This window comes from Trachurus trachurus (assembly GCF_905171665.1).
Source record: "Trachurus trachurus genome assembly, chromosome: 15".
NCBI classification, from domain to species: Eukaryota; Metazoa; Chordata; class Actinopteri; order Carangiformes; family Carangidae; genus Trachurus; species Trachurus trachurus.
The window spans coordinates 14227904-14254139 of record NC_139906.1 but is presented as its reverse complement, the minus strand read 5'-3'; the positions used below and the strand labels follow the sequence as shown (position 1 = coordinate 14254139).

At 41.1% G+C, this 26236-nt stretch overlaps 3 protein-coding genes across 4 annotated transcripts; all 3 read left to right on the top strand.

The window, feature by feature from the left end:
* Nucleotides 1–3974, top strand: LOC310998634 (multiple inositol polyphosphate phosphatase 1-like). Of its 2 annotated transcripts, none has more exons than XM_083988783.1 (5): nucleotides 1–858; nucleotides 949–1143; nucleotides 1701–1744; nucleotides 2666–2796; nucleotides 3128–3974. In XM_083988783.1, exons 1-5 carry the CDS (start codon nucleotides 228–230, stop codon nucleotides 3510–3512), a joined length of 1386 nt encoding a protein of 461 aa, XP_083844909.1. In that variant the 5' UTR covers nucleotides 1–227; the 3' UTR covers nucleotides 3513–3974. The 2 variants fall into 2 exon arrangements, with proteins under 2 accessions (XP_083844909.1, XP_083844908.1); XM_083988782.1 differs by having other exon boundaries at nucleotides 3–858; nucleotides 1647–1744.
* A 234-nt stretch (nucleotides 3975–4208) lies between these two features.
* minpp1a (multiple inositol-polyphosphate phosphatase 1a) lies at nucleotides 4209–9917 on the top strand. The gene is made up of 5 exons (XM_083988784.1): nucleotides 4209–4893; nucleotides 4988–5182; nucleotides 6848–6945; nucleotides 7820–7950; nucleotides 8383–9917. The coding sequence occupies exons 1-5, from the start codon at nucleotides 4314–4316 to the stop codon at nucleotides 8756–8758; spliced, it is 1380 nt and encodes a 459-aa protein (XP_083844910.1). The 5' UTR covers nucleotides 4209–4313; the 3' UTR covers nucleotides 8759–9917.
* A 4234-nt stretch (nucleotides 9918–14151) lies between these two features.
* Nucleotides 14152–25261, top strand: LOC310997977 (bifunctional 3'-phosphoadenosine 5'-phosphosulfate synthase 2-like). Its single transcript, XM_083987857.1, has 12 exons — nucleotides 14152–14342; nucleotides 16622–16736; nucleotides 16888–17123; nucleotides 17211–17349; nucleotides 17522–17640; nucleotides 19311–19424; nucleotides 20322–20433; nucleotides 21688–21893; nucleotides 22211–22346; nucleotides 23389–23657; nucleotides 23748–23977; nucleotides 24432–25261. Exons 1-12 carry the CDS (start codon nucleotides 14316–14318, stop codon nucleotides 24571–24573), a joined length of 1845 nt encoding a protein of 614 aa, XP_083843983.1. The 5' UTR covers nucleotides 14152–14315; the 3' UTR covers nucleotides 24574–25261.
* The last annotated feature ends 975 nt before the right edge of the window (nucleotides 25262–26236 follow it).

Below are 26236 nucleotides of genomic sequence, written 5' to 3'. Positions count from 1 at the left end.
TTCACAATGCCACTGTAAGACATTAAAACATCAGTGACAACATGTTTTTGATGAGGTAGAACTTTGTAACCCATTTTTTCATTGCAAACAATGAATCATTGGAGTTTGAATTTGAATTAGTCTATGTTACTTTTGAGATTAGGATATGCAACTGGGGTAAACAAATAGGACAGGACTCTGCCCAGTCCAGGGATTGATGCTCTCACACAGTTTGTTCAGGTTTGGAAATGTTTTGTGCAAAGCTAATTTTGAAGTCTCCTCTTGGATGCATCATGTTGCCCTTGCTTTCAAGATTCAGCAGCGTTCACTTCTTTATCATCTCGTGCTCTTTGCTTCCTCATGAGACGCTTCAGGACGATTTGGATTTAGATAAACCAGCGATTGCCAGTTATTTTAACACAAAAGGAAGGTATGAGGAAGTCAACCCGTATCTCATACAGGACATACTGGCTGTTAACAGGTCAATTTTACAGCCTCCCTCTGCACAATGTCAGGAAATTCATCTAAGTGCCATAATAAGACATGGCACACGGTACCCGACGAGCAAAAACATCATGGAGATGCGGCAGCTGTACAACATGGTCCTGCACAATGCCTCAAGAGAAGAGAGCTGGCTGCATGAACTCAAGACCCAGTGGACGATGTGGTACACTGAGGACATGGACGGCCGACTGGTCCAGAAAGGTGTGAACGACCACAAGCATCTGGCCGTCAGGCTGTCCAAGCTGTTCCCCTCACTGGTGTCCGAGGAGAAGCTCCGAGGTGGACTCATCAAGTTCATCACCAGCTCAAAGCACAGGTGTGTCAACAGCACACTGTCCTTTAAGGCCGGACTGACAGAGCTGTGGGATATTAAAGGTATGGCCATAACAATGATGATATTGTTTCTGTATGATTTTAATAGTCTGGTACATTTTCAGTGCAACCTTTTCCTTTTTCTTGACCCAGATCAGGAGTTTGACCACGCAGTCAACGACTCTCTGATGAGGTTTTTCGATAAGTGCACAAGATTTGTCCAGGAAGTTCATAACAACCCCTCAGCTGTGGTAGAGGTTGACAGGTTCAAGCAAGGACCAGAGATGAAGAGGGTCCAGGAGAAGATGGCAGATCGTCTTGGAGTCCCCCACAGTCTCATCACACACGGTCTCACCTGCTCCAAGACTACTTTTTTTTAGGCTGATGAGTGTGTCTATGTGAATGTGAAGATTTACCTTAATCAAAAGTTTAAAGAATCCATGTTTTCAGTGGTCCTTTACACCACAAAACTAGAGTGTTAGTCAGTGCTGTGGAGGACGCATGTTGAGCATCCCTGTGATCTTTTCTGACACTAGGGGGAGCTGTTTTCTGAATTGGTTCTCAGACTTTTGCAACACTTTGTGGTGAACCTTGTCAATTATGGCATTGAATTGGTTTAAAGGGCTTAGAAGCACAATAAAAGCTGCCCACATGGGTTCTTGAGATTTTTTTTAAAGATCAAAGTAAACAAACATCTGTACTATTTTACTACTCTGCGAGATAGGGAAATCATTGTAGGTGCTTGAGATTTACAATGCACCTCTATAAGTGATTTCCAGTTATTTCAAGAGGATGTCAGCTGGTTAAATGTCTGCAGTTCCTAACACTTTATACCAACATCTCTCTCGCAGACATGACTGAAGCTGCATTTCACATGTGTGCTTATGAATTTGCCATCAAAACAGTGAACTCCCTGTGGTGTCGGCTCTTTGACGAAGATGATGCAAAGGTAACAGAGCTTCAGTGGTCAACATACAGTATATACAGTCAGTGTGGCAGGGGCATGAAGGCTCTCAGCCACAGAGTTAATTAAGGCTTACGATATTTAGTCAGGACAATTGTGGGTCAAAGAGGTTATTTAATAGATTGTTTGACACAGTGACAGACAATGGGGTTTCTGAATAGTCAGACCTTTGTTCATATTTTATCATAGCAGATGAAGTACAGGTATTACTTCAATACAAGTGTCCCACCATGACAGTGTCAGGGCTCATCAGCATGAGCAATACCAGGACTTTGAACTAAAGCAGCAAAATGGAATTCTGCCAGCATGTAGCATGAATTTTAAAGTCTAAAAACGTGTTTACTCTGCATCTTTAGCAGCATATTTATGTTCTATTATATTGTCACAAGTTAATTTATTTACAGAGCTCCTTATCACCAAGTGTATACAGGATGTTTTCTTTACATCAGCAAATTTTGTTCTCATTAATTGCAAGAAAGTCCCTCAGGGTTTTATAGAAGGAAAATGCAACACTGAGTAAATAGTTAGTGTCAGGGCTAAATTTAGGTTTAGAGTGATTTTGCCATAAGGTCACAACAACATGGCTATTGACTTACCCAGAGAGGCACTTCAGCTGATCAGACAAGCGTATGGGTCAACCAGGGACACAAAGTACAGAAACTCGAGGAACTAAACCAACCACTGAATCCAGTACAAACAGGACAGAGTAAACAAACTAACTCATCCAGATATGCCATTGCCTGTCTCTGATGATGGGAAGAGGCATTATACATATAAGAAAGAGTGTTTTGTGTCCTGTGTTACAGGCTGACCTTAAACTTAGAGGTGAATTAAGTGTTGCCTTATAATGCAAGGCTAACAACATAAATCATTTTCAGACTTCTCCTGAACTTTCTGCACCAACAGGTTATGGAGTATGCAAGTGACCTGAGGGAGTTCTGGAAAAGAGGTCACGGCCACGATATCAACAGCAAATCGAGCTGCATTCTCTTTCATGACGTGTTCAGTCGACTGAACAAGGCAGCCAGCGAGATCAAGTAAGTCATGTATAAATCACTGCAGCGCATACATACTAGCTGAGGAGAGGATCTTCATGAAAACCTTTAGTGGAAGAGATGGGTTTGTCCCACCATCTTTGTTGTATTTAGTCCTTTAGTGACAAGTATGGGGGTTTTAGTTGTACACAGATTCAGCCTAACAGAGGTATAACCAATGGATATAACAACCCAGATATTACTATAACTAGCAGACATTATGTTTGTATTCAATTTTTGTCTTCTCTTAATACAACGTAGCTACAGTTTTCTTAATGTTGTAGCAGAAGCTATGTCCCTTTCTGAACCCCATTTGTCCTGTATACTATGTCAGGTCTGGCCAGCAGGTGACTGAAGTTGTGACCGTCCAGATCGGTCATGCAGACACCATCCTGCCACTGCTCGTCCTGCTGGGCTTCTTCAAGGACAGTGAAGCCCTGACATCGACCAACTACGCCACACAGACCCAACGCTCCTTCCGCACCAGCCACATGATGCCCTATGCAGCTAACTTACTCTTAGTGTTGTACGACTGTGGGGGAGGTGACCTGAGACTGCAGCCGCTGCTCAATGAGAAGCCTGTGACTTTCCCTGGTTTAACCGCCCAGCAGGCCTCCATGCCGCTCTACCAGGAGGTCAGAGAGCACTACGGAGAGCTGCTCCACGGCTGTGACTTTGAGACTGAGTGTCAGCTCTCCAAACACCCTGCTGAAGTCTAGGTTCACTGGGTGCATTTTATTCTCTTTTAAGAATAAGAATATTAATAAGAATAAGAATTAGAATTACTTTATTGATCCCCAAAGGGAAATTCATTTGTCAGCTTTGTCAGCTCATCTACTATTTGCAGAAGCATTTAAAAGCCTGATGGTTGTTGGTATGAAGGATCTTCTGTATCTCTCCGTCTTGCAGCGAAGAGAGAGGAGTCGTCCACCTGTGCTGTTTTTGTTGTTGTTCAGAATTACCTCTAACATCTTCAATGTGCACCTCTTCACTGTGTCAAACCCGGCTCCAATCACAGAGCCAGCAAAATTGAATGCACTGATCCTGAAAACATCACTGGTTTAAGTAAGATTTTTTTCTTAAATAATTGGTTCACGCTTTTAAATACCTTTTAAATTGATCCTTTGATGTTTTACTCCTTAATAAGCAGCATTTTCAAATTAAAATGTGATTTTAAAAAATGTGTTGTTGTTGTTAACTTGTTTTTATGAGATGAGCTTTCTCAGATAGGGCAAATCCACAGGAAAAGGAATGATGATGAAACTATAGTACAAAGTCACAAGTTTGGCTACTTTCACGATAACAGAGAACTACCGGGTAATAGCCTATTTGGTAATTCAGCAGCAATGTTCAAAGTCCATAATAGTCTGTGTCGCTCCGTTAGAGTAAACGGGTTGGCTGGCTGAACAGTCCCGCGTGGATGACGTCACACGTTTTGGGGGGGTCCGGTCCGGAGGGTTTATGTACACACACACACACACACGGCCATATACATCACAACAAGCTATTTTGGCCGCATCATGCCGATCGTTTCGTGGAAACTCATCGTTGTCCATCTCGTCGCGGCGATCAGCATTTCCTGTTGCTTTCACAATGACGCGGACAACCCAGATATTCCGGCGATCGCCAAATATTTCAGTACGAAAGGGAGGTATGAGGAAGTGAACCCGCATCTCATAGAGGACATACTTGCTGTAAACAGATCGATCCTACAGCCCCCGTCGGAGCAATGTCGCAAAATTCACTTGACTGCAATAATAAGACACGGCACGAGATACCCGACGACTAAAAACGTCAAGAAGATGAAGAAACTGTACAACCTCGTCAAAAGCAGCGCCCGTGGGGACAAGAACTGGCTGCGGGAAATCAAGACCCAGTGGACGATGTGGTACACTGACGACATGGACGGCCGACTGGTCCAGAAAGGTGTGAACGACCACAAGCATCTGGCCGTCAGGCTGTCCAAGCTGTTCCCCTCACTGGTGTCCGAGGAGAAGCTCCGAGGTGGACTCATCAAGTTCATCACCAGCTCAAAGCACAGGTGTGTCAACAGCACACTGTCCTTTAAGGCCGGACTGACAGAGCTGTGGGATATTAAAGGTAGCCTATCACCATGGTAATCATTACACCATCACTTTTTTTTCACCACTTAGATGCATTTGAAGTAAATGTTTTTCCCTTTTTCTCCATCCAGATCAGGAGTTTGACCACGCCGTGAACGATGCTCTGATGAGGTTCTTTGACAAGTGCACCAGATTTGTGGAGGAGGTCAGCGACAACCCCACGGCTTTGTCGGAGGTCGACAAGTTCAATCAGGGGCCAGAGATGAGGAGGGTCCAGGAGAAGATAGCAGATCTTCTTCAAGTCCCATACAATGACATCACAGATGGTCAGTTGTGGCGGACTCCTCAGATCCTTCATTTAGGCCAGGGGTCTCAAACTCAAATGAGCTGGGGGCCACTGCTGGCACTGATCGTCTCAGTGGGGGGCCACTTCAGTGTTCGAGACAAGTATAAAAAAAAAATTAAAATATTTCTCAAAACGGGGTTGATTTTCAAATATTGTATGATAATTAGTGCTGTCAAACGTTTCAAATTTTTAATCGTGATTAATCTAAAAATTTCCTGAGTTAATCGCATCTTTTTTTGTTTTTGCTTGAAATACCAGCAATATGAATGGAAAGCATAAGAAACATCCAGATGTTTCTTATGCTTTCCATGCTTTCCAAATACCATTTTCATGGTATTTAAAAATCAGCTGTCAGAGAGAGAGAGCAGCCTCGTTTGGTGACAAGAAGAACAAGTTCTCTAGTGTAGGAACATGAGGAGAAAAAACATATGCAGGTTTTCTGTAACATTATAAGACGGCCAAACTACGGAGCGGCCCGAGGTTAGCGCATTAATCGCGCATAAAAAAAAATAGTGCCGTTAAAAGCATTTTGCATTAACGCGTTAACTTTGACAGCCTTATTTTTTACGTCAAGACGCGGGCCGGATGTAGAGGGGCCGCGGGCCAGATATGGCCCCCGGGCCGGGAGTTTGAGACCCCTGATTTAGGCCGAACACCAAGTACAACATTAGATGATACTCAATTACAAACAAGAGTCCTGTATTCAGAGCTTTAGGTGAATGCACACACATGCACTGGGTTTCTTTCAAGTGCATGAACACAGCGCATTACAATAGATGAGAGCTTGTTTATAATTTGCACTGAGACCTATCAGTAGGCTACTCGTACATACGTATATGTAGGTATATATTAGCAGGTTTGTGATCATTTGATGAAATACAAGAACTGTCAAATAAGTATAGAATAGAAGAAGCACAAAGTATAAAAAGGAAATATTAATTGAATGCATAAATATCCAGACTTCAATAATATTGAGTCTAGTACAATATTGAATATTAAATGTACTACTTAGTGACATTTACAGATTTGTGTCAGTGGAGACAAGGTTATTTAGTATTTCATTAGATATCAGAGTTATAGATATTTCCTGAAAAAGTGCTCCATTTAAATCTATTTATTATTCATTTGTCATTGAAAGAATTATCTCATTCACTTATATTGAACTTTAAATCAATATCATATCTTTCTGTATTCAGCTAATCTGCTGTGGGCTTAGTATAAGACTTCTCGGTTACACTCACAGTTATTGAGTGCTGTCTACAGTTCCCCAGCCAAGTTATCATCCTCTCCTAGAGTCTCCCAGGGAAATTACCGTCACATATTAGATCCTTTCTAGTAAATTACAGAAAATGAGGGGGCCCGTAAAATAAAGCATTAGCAATGAAACAGATTCACTGGTCTGCAGAACATCTCATTGGTCATACAATATTTCACAGTGATTATCTGCACAGTAGGTGGAGCTGTTTTCTACTTTGAAAATGTCCACCAAGAGTCTGCACCAAGTTAGTAATCCATTGAACTTTAGTCGTTTTCAGGTACACTGAGCCCTTTTCCCAGTGTTCTCCTTTGTGTTTATTTTAAATGCAGCCTCACGTGTCTCATTTCACTACTTATTAACATTTTTATTGCAACCTGTCTCACACAGATATGGCTGAAGCTGCGTTTTATTTGTGTGCATATGAGTTTGCCATCAAGACCGTGAACTCCCCCTGGTGTCAGCTCTTCGATGAAGTGGATGCACTGGTATGGGCCTCAGCTATTTAATGATTGCGTATTTTAAAGTTGCAGTATCATCAAATGTCACCTTTATTCACCTTCAGCTCAGATTCTGTCACAAAGGTTGAAGGAGATGTTTGTGGGTCAGTAACCAGAACGTCTTGTTTTCACTAAATACATTCATTGTTAATCATTTATCACAATGTGGACAAATAAGATGCTTCTTTAGCAGTGGATGTTTTGTTTTGGTCTTTGTTGTTATGGTCTCTAGTCAAGTTGTCCACAGTTTTATCACAATGATTCACGAAAATCTACCAGTAGCACTTCTGCAAGAAACCATAAACCTCATGAGGAACAAAAAGAAAACATAACAAAACAGACCTTTGTAGTCCTGTGGGAAGTACCTGTCACCATTAAGCGTAGACCCATAACTAATGTGAAGAGCAATACCACCAAAGACACCTTATTGGATCAAAATGACAAATGTTATGTCAAATTTATTGTTTGTGTAGGTTTTTTCAAGTGGCTGTAAATTAAATTAAGCTAGAGGCCCTACACAGTATTACATCTGTTGGTTTAGTTAAGTCAGAGAGAAAGAGAGAGAGAGAAAGAGAGAGAGAGACCTTACCTACTAATTGTTTTAGAAACATGAATTGGGTAAGGCATTCTCTGCTGCCCCAGTATTCATTCCCTGGGAAACAGTTTGGTATTATCCATGTCACAAAGAGTGTTTTGTATCTTGTGTTACTCTCTGACCCAACACTCAGGTAGCCTGAAATGTTACCTTGCATAAGAGAAGAACACTGCAAGACTTTTATCTTTTTTTCTTCTAAAGTCCTGACACAAAGCCCCCATCCACATCCAGACTACCTTCTGTTTTGTACTTATCTTGCTTCATCAGGTTATGGAGTATGCAAATGACCTGAAGCAATTCTGGAAAAGAAGCTATGGTTATGACATCAACAGCAAGTCGAGCTGCATCCTCTTCCACGATCTGTTCAGTCGCCTGGATAAAGCAGCCGAAGAGACCAAGTGAGTAAAACTCCCATTAAAAACAACAACAACGTGTTAGTACATCTCTTAATATTTTGTGTGACAGTATGTACAGCAGTTGAGAGGTGTATGGGTGATGAAGATAAACTACGGTGAAAATGTGCACTGTATTAAAAGGAGCATGTCACTAATTAACTTTTAACAATGGTTTTCAATGAAGTAAGACCCTTGTAGTGACTGTGCAGGGACAAGTTGTCATGGACACAACGTACTGTTAGGTGTTAGACATCATTGTCAAAAGTGTTGGCAGTTAACTCATAAATTGATTAATTGATGAAAAAACGATCCACAATGCTTTGTTTTAGGTTATTAAGTGTCCACAAGCTATCTGGATAATGCACCTCAATACATTTTTCATACAGAACTACTTCTGTTAGACTTGACACTGACGTCATCTATGTTATTTGTCAGGTCTGGCCAGCAGGTGACGGAAGCTGTGACGGTCCAGATCGGCCACGCAGAGACCATCCTTCCACTGCTCACCCTGCTGGGCTTCTTCAGGGACAGTGAAGCCCTGACATCGACCAACTACGCCACACAGACCAACCGCTTCTTCCGCACCAGCCGTATGTTGCCCTACGCAGCTAACTTACTCTTAGTGTTGTACGACTGCGGGGGAGGTGACCTGAGGCTGCAGCCGCTGCTCAATGAGAAGCCTGTGACTTTCCCTGGTTTAACCGCCCAGCAGGCCTCCATGCCGCTCTACCAGGAGGTCAGAGAGCACTACGGAGAGCTGCTCCAAGGTTGTGACTTTGAGACTGAGTGTCAGCTCTTCAAACAAGGTTGACCAGGTGCATTGGAGAAGAAGATATTATAACGCTTTTATTGTGTGCAGTGAGACTTGTATTCAAATGGGAGCATCTCAGTCTGGATGTTTCTCCTATATATAAATCAACACATCACATTTTAACAGCAGCAAATAAGGCAGATCTGGTGACATTAAAACACAACATGAGCCCAGGCATTGAATTTAGTTTCAAATTCATCAGCACAGTATTAAAATTCCTTTATAGCTTATTTTCCATTGTTGCATAAAGAATATATTTTTGGAGTGTACACGTTCTATATGCCCTGCATATGAACTCCATATATCTCATGAAACCTCTTTCTCAAGAAGCACTTGAAGCATTTCCTGAACTGAAGTCTGCTGCCATTCGTGGCTGCTAGATCGGAGATTGTGTGGTCAGTGTTACATAATATATCCCTCACAAGTCATTTGACATTTATACTGACATACTTTGCAGCTGTTTCTGGTAGCCTATATCCTTACAGCCATCAGCTACTCTGATATTGATGACTTTTTGGTTTAATTCAACTTATGCAACATACCTCAACTTTGTGTCAATGTCATGTCATCAGCAAAATATAGTTACCCACACATCTACAATTACACTACTTCCTGTTATGTCCCTTATTCTGATATAAAATAGAGTATCACAAATCTGGTGGTTATACATATGTCTGTATGCTTTTTAAAATCATCCAGCTTTGTGATTGTGCCAAAAAGAACAACTTTAGCTTTTCATTCACATTTTAAACAGATAGATTAAAACCTGTTATTGGTGACTCACTCACTTAAAACTACAAGTGGCTTGTTAGCAAGTGAAAAGCCCATTCATTAACCCGTGTAAGTGTCTGATTATGAAACAAGCATTTGCCAAAGAACTTTATCTTGATAATCTTTTATCGTAATATCTACTGCATAAAGCCAACGATGTACAAACTACATTCTTATTAAAAAAGGGTTATTTTTTTCTGGTAATAAATACCACAGAAAGATGATGATGGAGTGGATGTGTTGTGGTAGCATTAATAAAATACTGACAAGATGTGTTTTCCACCTGTAAAAGGACAGTGACAAGGCTCTAGCTGACAAACCAAGGAAACATTGGTAATTAGTGTGAATGCTGTTAATGGTGTGGGTGCTGGTCATCAAACCGGTCAGCTTTTTCTGGACATTACTGGATACATAAAACTTTTTGATGTTATTTAAAATGTTTAAAATATTTCACATTTTCTGCATTAAAAAAAAGTATGAATTATTAACTATTTATTAAAACTCACAAGGAACTGGCAGGAAACTTAGAACAGGGAATGAACACGGGACAAACACAGGCATGGACAACATGCCTGCAGACAATTTGACAAGGAAAATGAGAAAACATAAAGGTTAAATACCCAAGGGAATGAGACAAAGGTGGTTAAATCAACACAGTGAAACACATTGGGTAATCACAAGAGGGAGGACACAAGAAGACAAGACAGGAACCTCAAAATAAAACAGGAACTAAGGACAGGCCATGACAGAAAAAAGCAGGAGTGCCTCTTTTTTTAACTTGCACAAATTTCCACAATTTTTACTCTGGAAACGTCAAAATAACATGTTCAAGAAGGTCTTGCAGTTTGGATGTTACATTTCTTGGTCCATATTAGGTACAGCTTTGTCTTAAGTTAAAGGAGTTTGAGAGGTTTGTAGACCCCTTTCTCCCATACATGTGTATGTGTCCCTGTGTCACACTGTAAAAACTGAGCTGGTAAAATCACCAGGGCAATCTCTGAGAGCAGGCTGACACACAAGTCTTTTAGACAGAGTGATAGGAAGATGGACGTAACGTCACATAGCGTAACATCATGTAATGTAGCCAGTATATCGGCAGTTTGGCAACATTTCATTTTTTGTCAGGTGCGAGGACATCTATACTGTACTATACAGTACCTTAGCTATCACCCTGAGCACACACACATTAGATTCAGACCAGGATATTGACTGTGGTTGATTTACACTCAAACATGCCTCATGGCCTTATGTCTTCCACTTGCTATATTGGCTGACACGATAACATGAGTGAGCACATCTATACTGTCCTGACTTTAAAGTAAGTTTAACGTGGAACAGACCTATTGGCTGAAACAATTAGATGACGTGAGTGAGCACATCTATACTGTCCTTGCCTTCAAGTAAGTTTAACTTGGAACAGACCTGTTTTACCACCCTGAGCAATTCTTGGTACAACATGCCTGTTAACACCTCCACATTGCAAATTTTTTTGGAGTCAATCAATCAATCAATCAATCAATTTGTTTATTTCGGGCATGTCAATTTAAATCATCATCATCACACTTCATCTTAGTTCGAGTAATACAATACACATGGCCGAAAGGGAAAGCGGGAGAAGCAAAAGCTTATCTAGTCCCGCCCCCATTACCCACAGAATAAAATCTTTTTCATAATCAGATCATATCATAATCTTTTTTCTTTTGTTTTTGCTTTTTTACATTTTGATATAACATTCTTTTACTTATGACATTTGACATAACATGTTACAGCAGTAGGTAGTGTGCAGATCATATCATAATATTTTCGTTTGTTTTTTCTTTTTTACATTTTGATATAGCATTCTTTTACTTATGACATTTTGACATAACATGTTACAGCAGTAGGTAGCACATAGAGCTGCAGTCTAGCTCTAGACAGTACATATAGATTACGTGTGTGTTTGCACATGTGTCCATATTTGCCAATCATGAGTGAACAACATAGTTCAGAGTAGGCTAATGAAAAGACCTTGGTGGTGAAAATGAAATGGCTTGTCTTTTCGTCAATGGCCCTGCCCGGTACGATGCTGCATGCCATTATTGATAATTAAAACTGCTTCAAAATTTCCGGATATGACAGGGAACACAGCCTGAATGCCTCCATATGCTAATATTCAGCATCAGCCCCCCTTGTGGAAATAGGAAATACCATGTTCCAGTCCTACACTTTTGACCCAATCCACAGGCTGCACGTGTGGCGCGGCAAATTTCGATCCATCCGCCATGGAACATCAGCTCATAATAACTCACATAGTCCAAATTGGCCAAGATTTGGTTTGTGTGGAGTTCACCTTTGAACACATCTGCCTGCCCATATTTGGTTACATTCACAGTACCACCTAATGGATGAATGAAACATCACATTTCATAATTATATTCATGGCTCCCAGCAGGTTGTTCTCCTCCTCTTCTCATTTGGTTTACAAACACTTCACATCTTATGATTTTGTGCAAATACTGACTCAGTGCCACATTCTGACAGGAAATGCCTTTCTTTAGTTTTTTAATGACACTCATGCTGAATACACCTGCACACCTGAAATGAGGTCAGGAAGTGGTTTTATTTTCTTCATACATTGTCGTGTCTCCCATTATGTGTGATGACACTCTTCAACTGAACAACTGCATACTCACATGAGTTCTACTCACAGTGCCACCTCCTGAAGACGGGAGGTGACTCTTTACAGACAATTATTTCATTACTATTACACTTTCCCTCTATTGTCAGATATTTGCTTGTTGTGTGATCTCTGGCTCCACCTGGGAGATTTAATGGACAATACAGATAAAATGCAGTACACCATGCCAGCTGCCATATGGTCCCTGCAGACCACTTTAACGGCTGACCAATAAGTCCGATGGCGTGCCATGAGCTCCCTGCAGGACAATGGACACGAGGGCCCATTCAACACTGCTTGCAGCCTTAATTGTTACTTAAAGGTTCTTTTGTACATTCACCAACACCAATTCACCAACTTCACCAATTCACCGATTTCTCTCTCTCTCTGACCCGGCACGTAGATGGTGGGGCAGCCTTCTCACACCTAGCAGCACCTTGCAGCACTGGACACATTTATGACTGATTGAACTTTTCAATTAGCCATTGTGGTTTAACCCCAATATACAGACACACCCCCATAGACACACACACCTGAAGGCTGCATACACAATAGACTTGTTAATACTAGACATATTGACTGTAGCGTCAGTAAAACATTTGGGAGTTTCTTTTTGTGTGTGATTAAATTCTAATGAACAGACACACACATAGTTGAACAGCTCCTTAATTTAGTGTTCAGTAGAGAGACAATCATGTGTCTGTCTGACTGGCTCAAAGTGTGACTCTTGATATTAAGGTTGTGGGCTTGATTCCCATTGACAGAGACCCTGTAGCTATGATGGAGCCACAGACTGAAGCCTTGTTTATTTCTCTCTGCTACTTGATCTGTTCTTGTGCATATCTTTCTTTCTTTTTTTTCTTTTTTAAACATCTTCAATAATGTCTTTCTATTCAATACATCTCAGTTTGTTCACCAAATGAAGATTTCAGGATTTTGAGCTTCTTCATGTCCTGACTTAAGCTGTTCCACCCACCACAACTGTTACACTTTAGCTTGAAGGTTTTAAACAGTTCTTCATTCTTTTCAGTTGCTTGCTGTTTATTGTCACAGTTTTCAATATAGTACAACAGACTTCAATTTGTATAAAGTTTCCACCTAGCCTACTATTCAACAATTCAGACACTTTTCAACCACGAAATTCAACCTCCTTCTTCAAATCTTCAACTATTGCTTCAGCGTCATTAACATGGCAACAACTTCAACTTTTCCAACTCTCCAAACATGACACTTAAACATGCAGGATTTCTTTTCTTTTTTTTCAGTATTCAGCTTACAGGTTCTATTTTCAAGAAATAGCTTCAGCCTTTAGTATTCACAAGCATTTTCTTCAAGAAATGCATAGTTATTATAGAAACGCATTGATGCACAAGTAATATGGTTAATCAACTATAAAATGACTTTACCTTCTCGTTGAATATCTTTAAAGGCTTAATTAATGTTGGTGGGTTTTATTACCATGTTCTCCCACCTTAATATTAACTTCCTTAGTAAGAAGGTTAATTAGGCTACTCTATCTGTGAAGCACTGTGTAACTCATTAGCAATAACATAAAGTAAGTGGGTGTGTTTCCAGGCAGAAGACTGCAACCTGCTGCCATTTTCCATAAAAGTAGCCTATAAATTAACACGACCTATATTTGTGTTTTAACGTATATATTTGGTAATTCAGTTAACAGCTGATTGACTGATGGCTGCACCAAAAATTCAGGCTGTAACTTTAGCTGAGTGTGACATCAGTCAGTGACAAAGCCTGTGAACCGGTGCAGTTTGGTGAGAGTAGAGAGAGAGAGAGAGAGATAAACTAGTGCTGTTAATTTAATCCGGCTGTATAAAAGAATCATGCCCAACCTCCGAGCGGTCCTGCCGGCCACGGTGCTCGGCCCCCGCCGTGTCGTTCCGCCTGAGTATTGGCTGCTATCCGGCACATTATGCAGATTTTTGGACGTAGAAAGGAGGAGGGCTCGCTTGAGGCTGGGCCAGCGAAATGCTACGTGTCTTGGTAGTCCCTTTTAAAAGCCCATCGACTCGTCTCCTTCGGTTATTACTGTAGCCTAAAAGTTTCCGCAGGTTACGACTCGAAGCGAACGAGAGAGAGGTCCTTTGGTTGGTGTTACTCTTGGTGTGCGAAATGTCCGGAGTGAAAAAGCTTCGTACGGTGAGTAGATGTGGGAGATATGTAACGGGAAAAGAAGTGTCAGGAGAGCAGGGAAGAATGTGTGAGGAATGTGGTTTAGGTTCATAATGTAGCCTAATGTGTCATGTCAGGGTGTTATTCATAGATAGTGCTGTGATTTCCACTACTCAACATCTGAATGTGCCAAAGCGGTTGACGACACTCTTCACCACAGACGTCTGGGGCAAGACAGCAACAGCAGCAGCAAAAGCGTAAAGTTGGCACAATAGGAAACTTTTCCTCCTCTATAAACTAACTCTGGGTCATTTTCTACATCGCCATGTTCACTTTTGTGTCTTTCTTAGTTACTGCAGCTACTAGGTGTGATGGTTATAGAGACACGGCAGGGCTCTGAATAGGCTGGTTGTTGTAGTAACGTATCCATGTCTGTTTGGTCCATTCATAACATAGGATGTCTTGTGAGGGTGGGGGGGAGAAAGAGGCCACTGTGAGATGGCAGACTGATGCTGCTCACTTGGACAGCATGGCAAGTTATCCTTGAAAAAAAGAAAGAAAAAAAGATGAGATGAATCAGACATGTAGCTATGATGTTGCCTAAAATTAAAAGCTGTGTGCAACTTTGTAGATAATGTATTTCCACCTTATAAACTAGGGTATTCACACTCACTTTTCTGCAATATTATGAATTGAATATCCATCGTTAACCGATGACTGACAAGGATCAATTTAAAACTTTAAAACTTTTAGATATTGTATGATTATACATTAGCCTATATGACGGAAATAACAGTTAGTTGTGGCTCTAGAAATCAACTATCATTATATGCATACTGTTTTGTGGGTTATTTTATTCACCCAAAATGTTAGTTATTGTGAAAATAATGTGACTATCCACATTACCACATAAGTTCCTTTGAGACATTTCAGACTGCCTTTTTTTTTTTTTTTTTTTTTTTAATCCTTTTTATCTGTTGTGATTTCCTGGGAGGGAGGATGTAGGCTGAGCTGGGAGTAAAAGAATGGAGTTACATAACGTCTTTCAGATTAACAATAACACAAGTTTACATGTTTCATACACAGAAATTCAGCTGGAAAATGTTCTCAACAGTCTGATTAGATAAAAAAAAAAAGAGTGAAATAAGTGAGGGAAAATGGTTTAAATATGATGAATAGTATGAGGTGAAAGGATGTCTTTTGATAAAGTCATGTCTGCAAAAAGTTTTCTTCTGAGCAAACCCACATTTTTTTATCCACCAAAATAAAACATCATGTTCCCAGGCACGCTGAAAGTAAGGGGGGGGGGGGTAAGGACAGTGTGTGTCTATAGTGGAAGTCTGACTAAAGGAATGACGTTGTTCCTAGTACAGGAAGAATGCAGTTTGTCTACAGCTAATTAAAGGAGCATATTCTCACCATTGGAGCTTATTTAATATTGTTTAGTGTCAGGGTGTCAGTTACACACCCTTAAAACGAATGTCAGGCCAGAGACCATTGATATGTACCTAGCTGAAACCCAGCAAATTTATGGAACCACTTCTCAATAAGGACAGCCATAAAGAAAACATTATGCTCGGACTGAAATACACCTTTGTCTTGTGTGTATGTGTGTGTTAGTGAAAGAGCTCCTTAAATGCAGATTGTCAGATGTAACATGAAACCCAGTGAAAGCAAATATCATGTTAAACTGCTGTCGTACTGGGTGGAGGTGTGAAGGACAGGTTGTTGGCAAAGTGAAACAGTGATTGAAAGGAGGAGGGAGGAGGAGGAGGGTGAGTTGAGGGGGGTGTTAATAAGCAGAAAAGTCAAGCCATGGGATGGATGTAAGGAGGGAGAGTGGGTGCAGAGGGCAAACGTGTGGGCACGAGCACTGCCACATCATCGCTGGGCTGCAGGCAGCACACTGGACACATTGTCCAGTCAGTCCTCTCCCTCCCTCCTCTACCCCTCCCCTACTAGAAGTCAATACAGCCCCATTTATCCACAGCCTGCTCCACATCGTCACTCTGGGCAGGGCGTGTAGAACCAGTGATCAACACTAACCAGTGGCGGAGCTCCAATGTCTCTATAAAGTGGCCTGACATGACACAGCAATAAGTCTCAGGTCTAAAGACCCACTGTGTCTACACTTCTTTCTTCTCACGTCTGTGCCAACAGTAAACCCACACATGCCCCCAGACCTGGAAGACAAAGAGGAGTTAGGATGTGTGTGATGCACTTGTAAAGTTAATTACTGTTTCCCTGTTTTCTGTAACAATAGTATGAATCACTCTCCGTCTGAGCCTGTTGTTCTTCTGCTTCAGAATCTCAACAGGTCGACCAACGTGGTGTACCAGGCCCACCATGTCAGCCGGAGCAAGAGAGGCCAGGTGGTGGGCACCAGAGGAGGCTTCAGAGGCTGTACCATCTGGCTCACCGGTAAATCTTTCATGTCTTGTATGATATCCACCTGTTAGTCATGATGTGGCTTATTACTCCTACACACACTAACCACACACTGGAAGAAGTTCCTTCAACCCGCTCCCCCCGTCATGCTTATACTGTATGTCTCGTTACATTTTCCTACTAGGTTTGTCCGGCGCTGGGAAGACAACCATCAGTTTTGCCTTGGAAGAGTATCTGGTGTCCCATGCTATTCCTTGCTACTCGTTGGATGGAGACAACATTCGCCACGGCCTGAACAAGAACCTGGGCTTCTCCGCCGAAGACCGCGAGGAAAACATCCGGCGCGTTGCGGAGGTGGCTAAACTGTTTGCAGATGCCGGGCTTGTCTGCATCACCAGTTTCATCTCTCCGTTTGACAAGGTCAGAAAACAGTCTGCTTTCATGTGACGGCGCACACGCAGTTGAAAGTGTATTTAATTGAAGTACATGTGTTATTCTCCTCCACAGGATCGCGTGGAGGCGAGGAAGATCCACGCGAGTGCTGGGCTGCCATTTTTTGAGGTGTTCGTCCATGCTTCTCTGGAGGTGTGTGAGAGCAGAGATGTAAAAGGACTTTACAAGAAGGCTCGTGCTGGAGAGATTAAAGGTCTGTGGAAGAATAAATGTTCCCTGTTCAACTTGCCACCACTCTGACTTATTCAAATGAAATCAAACCCTTTCCACATCCACGGGGCATGTGGCTGTACAAGCAGAAATGGACTCTGAATGGTTACAGGGTATCACTGACATTTATCTTATTGTTTTACATTTATTTCCAGGTTTTACTGGGATTGATTCAGACTACGAGCGTCCTGAGGTACCAGAGCTGGTCCTGAAAACAGGCGAGCTCACAGTGAATGAGTGTCTTCACCAAGTACTGGAGCTGCTCAGGGACCAGGTGGGTGTGACAGACCAGAATTTCTGTTTCTCTCTTTCCCAAATTCTTCAGAAACAATTGACATTTTCTGGAGAAAGAAAATATAGATAGCTCATAATAGTTTAGTCACAGGCACACACATGTTTTATTCTAGGAACTAAATATTAATATCGTGTCAGTTCTGGATATTCCAGTCCAGACATGAAGAATTTAACAGGAAAGAGATGCTGGAAGCATTTCTTTGATGTTCTTTCCCACACTCGCATGATTCCCTACATCATCGCTGTAGTCAGATAATAATAGTGACAGTAGTGTGAAACTATGGCAAGTCACTTACAAGTCAGACTGAAAAAAGTGTGACAAGGGCCACACCTGTCAAAACTGAAGTATTGGGTAGTGCAGTGAACAGCTGTACAATGCAAAGATTTGAAGGATAATACCAGTAGGTTTGCTTCTGCTGCCAAGGGTCATGCTTTGTTGGTGAAGTAAGCACAGACTCTCTTCCCAAACCTTGACACTGAGGCACAAGTTATTTACTTTATTGCCGTGTTCCCTATAATTGATAAATATGGTATAAATATTGAAAGCAGCAGTTGAGAACAGAGACTCAGATCTGTGATTGTAACATGCAAAGTGGCGCTGAAGAAGCAAAAGATCAAATGTTGTGAGTAAGTCAGCAGAATCAGTTATAAACATGCATTTACATGCATCTGCTGCATTGCATAACAAAAGTCCCGAGGCAAGATTTGTAGCAGTCTTGTCACAATACACTTCCATGAAGATGAGTCATGGCCACATTTCTGACTGCTTCACCATGTTTTGACTAATTCACTTCATTATTTGGAAACCTCTCATGTAGTAGTGGGAGTAAATGACAAATTTAAACTGTCATAACTGACGTCAGTTACGATCACATCTTAAAAGAAACTGTTGAGTAGGCAGCTGGTAATATTACTATATAAGAGCAAAGTTGATTCACTTAAGCATGGATCCCTTTTTCATCTGTTCAAATCAAACAACCACAGAAAGTTACAAATATTTAACTAAACTGCAATGAGCACAATGAACTACTTGGTAGGATAAGAAACAATAACATCCACAAGGACAAAAGAACTAGATAATAGATAGATAGGTTTTATTTGTCATTCTTATGCGTCACATGAAAACGAAATTATGTTACACACATCCACCGTTCGAGATCAAGATCAGTGCATTAATTTCAACAATAAATAAGTAAAACATGTATAATTAAAAACAACATATAAAATGAATGATCATAAATCAAAGAGAATAAAAATTATCATTAGATAAACACTCTAAAAAAAAATCAGTTTATGCAATTCACATTCTTTTGTTAAGGAGTCTGATCACTGTGGGGAAGAAGCTGTTCAACAGGCGAGTGGTTCATGCTTTGATGCTTCTGTACCTTCTTCCTGACTGCATGATTGTGAACAGGCTGTGAGAGGGATGTGTGGGGACCGGGGTCCTTTAAAATGTCCTCTTCTGCTCTGTACACCTTCAGATTCTGAACCCTTGGTTGGATGAAACAAATAATTAGAGGACATAAGTTTTGGTTGTGGGAAATTGTGATGTGTGCCTGTTTGACATTTTATGACATTTAAAAGACCAAACAATAAATTGATGAGTCATGAAATCAATCATCATATCCCTCTTTTCACTCTTGTATGTAGAATATTGTACCAGGCGAAATCATGGAGGAGGTGAATGAACTCTTTGTTCCGGAGAACAAGCTGACGCTCGCTGTGGCTGACGCAAACACGCTTCCCACCATCAGCATCACCAAGGTAACCCACTGCTCCAGCATATAGGCTTCTTTTTTATCACACGGCAAATGGACGATGGGGTCAATGCCGAACATGACGGAGAGCTGCTCATGATGAGCCCATAAACATGCTGCCCCATGTGGACCCTGTGTACTAACGACCACTCTGGTTTCCCTGGGTACCAATAAAGACATAAAACCTTAAGAGGAGACACAAGCACTGAAACACACACTAATGGGATTGTCTTATCAAATCACCATTCAGCTCGGTTCTCTGGAGGTGACTGGAATTTCATACCAAGCATTTTATTTTTGCAACATTTTGAGTAAGGTGTCACTTTGATTTCTCAAAAAAAACAATCCATAGCTGTACAAAAAATGAATCCACCAGTCATGTAAAGGTAATAAGTATAGGCCACATATAAGTCTTCTTTAGTCAGTGTCTGTACCATGGCAATGCATTAAACTCCTATATGTGTATTAAAAGTCATCTGATCAGTAATAATTAGTTTGAACACATGTTGAATATATCTTCAGTTTTTTACTCATCTAAAGCTACACGTACAACGTTTTATCTCAGAACATCTCACTATGGTTTATTGAGGATATTAATATTACTGATCATAAAGAGCAGCAGCAACGTCTCATTCAGACTCAGCACAATGAAGCCTCTATACTGTGGAGGTCATAAGGTTAGAGCCAATATGTGAGTTTAAAAGAAAGCAGTTTGTCTGTTTTCCATTCTTCCAGGATTCTTCTCAGTAGCAGAGTTCATCAAGCCTTTCATTCGTAGTGTGATTACTGACTTGTTGATTAATGTGTCAACATTCTCAGTATATTGAATGTCAAACATCAATGCTGTTGACATACGTCTCCCTTTCAGGCTGTTGATAATGAACCATTTATTCTTTGTCCACAGTTGGATCTGCAGTGGGTGCAGGTCTTGGCAGAGGGCTGGGCCAGTCCTCTGAAGGGCTTCATGAGAGAGAGAGAGTTCCTCCAGGTCTTACACTTTGGCAACCTGCTGGATGGTAAGAGATGACTGAGCTGTTAGATACACTCCTCTTGTGAGCTGCCTGCCAGGACATTATCTATTCACTACCCAGGCTTACAAGGCAGCAGCAACAGTTTGGGAAGTATATTTGTCGGTAGAATAAAAATAAAAAAATCAGTATCCAGTTTATTTTGAGATACATTTTGTGTTTTTTTCAAATTGATTGCACCCTTAAAGGGAAATTTCAACATTTTGGCAAAGTCGCCTATTCCCATATTCCCTATAGTCTTACGGGTAGGTTCATTACCTTTAATAACCTGTTTTGAGATCAGCTGGGCAGACGTGAGCTCTGCACGGCGCAGAATTTCCGGGCTTTCCCTAATCAAACTAGTCAAATACACAATCCAACAACTCCAAAAAGCTCTTGTGGACAAGTTGTGACCTGCACATTTGCCATGCTCCGTTGCGTTAGCTGAGCAGCTCGCGTCTCTGCCTAGGTAATGGCAATAGGCGAATTTGCCAAAATGTTGAAATATCCCTTTAACAAATTTACTAAGTACCTCCTGGTGGCTGTAGAAGTACCTCTTGGAGTACAAGTACCTCCTTTGTGGGAATCAACACTACATTTCCCCCCCCCCACAATCGGTTTATTGGTACTTTCAAATATAACAAATCAACATTACAATAACACTGGTCACAGGCAGGCAGGATAAAAACAGTACAGGACAAAAACTACAACTGAAGAACAAAGCCCAAGACCAAGACTAAAGACAATCAATAGCTCAATAACATAGCATTGTAAAGATATTTGAATCATATCAGTATAAAATAAAGTTAAAATTTAAATATATAGCATATAGCTGTTGATCAGTCCCAGCTCTGTCATGTCACAACTTTAATATTACTACTAAAATAATGAGTTAACTCAGGAATAGGTGGAAAGTCCAGCTCTTAAACATATGGGAATAAGGGAGCCATTCAAAACGTATCTGATCTTTTCTAGTCGAATTAAATTAAGGACTTCTCCTATCCATAACGTATGCGAAGGAGGAATTGGAGATTTCCATTTGCGTAAAATCAAGCTATAAAGTAAAGTAACAAAGGCTATAAGAGCAGCTTCTGAGGAGGAGAGTGGTGTTGTGAGGGGAATCAACCCTCCTAATCTTGGGTTGTGATGACTGTTACATACACAGCAGCAGTTGTTTCTTTAGTGCAAATTACATATTTGAAATACGACTTAATATTTGCCTCGGTTCAACATCTAAGATCTTTACATCCTCCTCTGTCTCAGGTGGTGCTATCAACCTGTCTGTTCCCATCGTCCTGGCTGTCAGCAGCGAAGTCAAGCAGGAGCTGGACGGCTGTGCGGCCGTAGCTCTGGAGTACCAGGGTTCGCGAGTGGCGATCCTCAGGAACCCCGAGTTCTATGTTCACCGCAAGGAGGAACGCTGTGCCAGACAGTGGGGCACCACTTGCCCGCAACACCCTTACATTAAGGTAACAAGGCTCTCGTCACGTCTTCGGCACACACTGTTTTAATTTCAGTGTCTGCCAAATGATCGCGCTGCAGGCGGCAACTTCTCAGCACCCAAATCTTCGTTTACTTTTCTGTGTCAATATTGAACCGCTACTTATTGAGGAGAAGCAGCAGTAGTAGAGTTAAGTCAACAGAACATTAATCAAGCCAGAGGAAAATATTGAATAATTCTAGTCGGTTCAAAGGCAATGATGATTAATACTAATTTCAGTTATGGTTAAATATTTGTCTGTTAAACACAGCTTAACTGCTATTCTCTGATTATGACCTTGTGTAGATGGTCATGGAGGGAGGCGATTGGCTGGTGGGTGGCGACCTGGAGGTGCTGGAGCGAATCAAATGGAATGACGGACTCGACCAGTACCGCCTCACTCCACAGGAGCTCAAGCAGAGGTTCAAAGACATGAAAGCAGGTTAGAAACATCCAGCCTACTCACAAGACTGCAGTAACAATCTGAGATCTGAGACAAAATGGCGAATGATTTGTTTCAATCAGCGACCGGTTGCTGCCCTCGAAGAGATAAAATACCCACATCAAAGGGTTGGAAGAAGTCGGTGAACATCAACATGAATGTGATGTATTTAGCAGTGAACCATTTGTCTTTCAGAAAAACTTGACAAAGGTGACCAGATGAATAAATAAAATGGTAAATGTAAAAGCTGCATGGTGATGACTGTGATCAGTGCAGACACACACACACAGTGGTATCTGTCTGAAAAGTAATGAATGTGATCACCTTGTTTTGTTTTTTGGTCTCTCACTTTTTCACTTTGATATGAATGCTGTGCTCAAGACCAGGCCCTTTATTATTTACCTACACCACAATACAGTATATAGTCTGGTCGTGATTGTTTTTCAGCATTCTTGAGTTTTTGTTGCTGGTGCAAGCATGTTGTGATGTGTACAGAATGGATTATGCTGATGATATTCTGTGTTTTCTTATTTTTAACAAACACTATGAAAAGACAAAAGCCAACGATATCCATGTCTCTGTACTTTCCCAAGGAACTAAACCTTTTCAGACAGTCCAGGTTTAGTATACATGTGAGTAGTTATGATGTGATTGAAACAAAATAATGCTCAAGTTCATAGTTTAATAGTTTTTGGACATGGTGGAGCTCAGTGTCACACAGAAATGATCTGTGTTGACGGTACTGGTTGGAAAGATCAATTCATCGCTGGTTTTTGTCTTCTCAAAGGATTTGCTGATGGTAAGAAAAACATAGAATATCAAACAATTTCCCTTAATACAATCCAAAGGGAATTTTGTTGCCAAATTTGAGAAAAGAAGTCAATTTGAGTGACGTGGAAGGCATGATGAGCATGTTTTCATATTTTGGGCTGCACAAATCATGAAATTCAACAGCTCAAACAACTGTAAAACTGCTGTTATTGCTGCAAACAGTCTTGTTATATGAACTTAATTTTGTGATCCTCCACATTGTCCTCCTTAGATGCAGTATTTGCATTCCAGCTGCGTAACCCAGTCCACAATGGTCACGCCCTGCTGATGCAGGACACCAAGCGTCGTCTGCTAGAGCGAGGATACAAGAACCCGGTCCTCCTGCTGCACCCGCTGGGCGGCTGGACCAAAGACGACGACGTGCCTCTGGACTGGCGGATGAAGCAGCATGCTGCTGTCTTAGAAGAGGGCATCCTGGACCCGGCCAACACCATTGTTGCCATCTTCCCCTCGCCTATGATGTATGCTGGACCCACAGAGGTGCAGAGCAGTAACTTATTGAGTCGGACAATCAGTAACACATGTGTGATAGATTATTAACCTTCACATCTTCATGTTTCTTCTGAACAGGTGCAGTGGCACTGTAGAGCCAGAATGATTGCTGGGGCAAACTTTTACATTGTTGGCCGGGACCCAGCAGGCATGCCTCACCCAGAGACTAAACAGGACCTTTATGAACCCACGCACGGAGGCAAGGTCCTCACAATGGCCCCAGGCCTCACCTCTGTGGAGATCATCCCCTTCAGAGTAGCCGCCTACAACAAGACAAAGAAGGCTATGGACTTTTATGACCCGGAGCGGTGAGTGAAGAAAGATTTGCAGCCACTGGGATTGACGTCCAGTGAGCACAAAAACAGGAGCAAACGAAAGGCAAAGTGCAGGAGAGGGTTTTTTTCTTTATATTCGAATGCATCGACACGTTTTTATAGACTTGTGAAACTCTGATGTAGCGTTACATAACATCCTCCTACACACATTTGTAGGCTCAAATCTTTTAAACAAAAATATGAATTTCACAAAAATGTGATCCATCCATGACCCCATGTCCTATCCTGTTGACACTGCAAGCAGATTACAGGATGAATCTCCCAAACAGCTCCCAAACCTCTGACAATGTGAATTAGGAAGCTGAAGCTACATTCAGTATGTTTGTAACTAGACATTTCTGTGTTTTCTCTGCAGTTGTAATTGTGGCCTCATCATAAGTCTTCAACACTCGTACTGACTTGTCTCACTCCCAACCCTCTCTTTTAGGAAATCTGAGTTTGAGTTCATCTCTGGAACCAAGATGAGGAACATGGCCCGGAGTAAAGAAAACCCTCCTGATGGCTTCATGGCACCCAAGGCCTGGAAAGTGTTGGTCGATTACTACAGCTCTCTTCAAAAGGACGAGTAATCAACACAACGCTCGGATCATCAGCAGTACTACAAAATCATAAACATAGTTCTTAAAGGGGGTTTACTACATTTCATCCATCCCTTCGGGAGAGTTTTACATATTTTATTATATCTTATACAATAAGATGGTCATTTAGAGTGACGAACCTAGATTGCTATAGATAATGAGTAATTCTGGTTGGGGTGGGTATTTTGTCATCAACAAATCAAAATGATTTATCTTAAGCAGTACATTCTTACATTCCTATACAACTACGTGATTTATAAATCCATTATGATGTTTATTGCATTATTAACTTAAGCTATGTATTTTAATAAATTAAGCGTAACTTGAGATTTTTAAATTTTTATATTTTAAGTTTAGCAGCACATCCCAAGAGGGGGAAATCATTTATATATATATATATATTTACATGTAATATCTGAAGGAACCATGACAAAAAAAAAAACATGTAGATTTCACTTTTTGCATTTTAAGACAGTTTTGTTACTGTTTGTCAACTTACCTGTATGACCTCTATGAAAGTTCCATGCAGTTTTATCACTACCTACAGTGCCTCTTTGTTTCACATGTATGGATGTTAATTAATTCATCATGTTAATGTCTCATATTATTGTGAACTACAATATAGGTTTTTTTATAATGTGAAAGTGCCTTTCTCTCAAATGTCTGCAAAACCTGCAGTTTTAGGAAGATGAAAATGAGATTGTAAAATGCAGTAATAAAGGAAATTATTTGTTATTATGACTCAGTGGTGACTGCCTAACATAGATATTATGTACTGTAACTTTACCCAGATACTCTTCATTGAGATGGATTTGAAATGTTTTTCTTGTCTGCCATACCTCTGTCCTGATGTTGTCTGTGTGCTGCTAGTTGCATGACATATCTCTCATTACCATCTGTCTGTACAAGGTGCACACTTATCAGTCTGAGGTGAAAGTTTGAAGTTGTTAGGGCAGTGTGGTATTCCGGGGAACGCAGGGCCGATGTTACAATGCTGCCCTCTGCTGGCAAGAACGGGTAAAGGACGAACAAGAACAACTGCATGATGAACTACTACAACTGTAAGTGCATTTAAAAGGCCACAGAGACTTTGTTCATCTGACAACAGGAGGTGGGTTTGATGACTGCACTAATCACCATCATCGCACTCACTGAGACTTGACCCAAAGATAATCCTGTGTCTTACACTGTTGTCCGAAAAACAGTCAGATTTTATGTTTAATGGAGAGTTGATTTGGATGAGCAGCAGTCAACAAGAGTGGTGATGCTCTTTAAGATGGTTTAAATCCTGCTCATGTTTGTTTACATTGGAAAACACAGGGTTTGGCTCTGGACAGGCTTTGCCAGCTAGATCTTTTATAACAGATTAAGGAGATCCTGAGGCGCTTTCAAATTACACTTAAGAGATGGTCGAGTGAACTTGAAGGACTGATTAATTTTGCCAGTCATTAGGCTTTAAGGGCTTACATTGCTATGAGATGAGTGTTCTTCTATGAGGAGAACCAGTCTCCCCTGTAAGAAGCAGATTCCTAATTAGCCTTACGTGGGATCAGATCATTTAATCTGCAATGTTCCAGGTAACCCCATTTAAATCTGCTGAACTGCACCCTCGGTGCTTTATAAAATCTCCAACATCCAATGTGTCACGTCACTC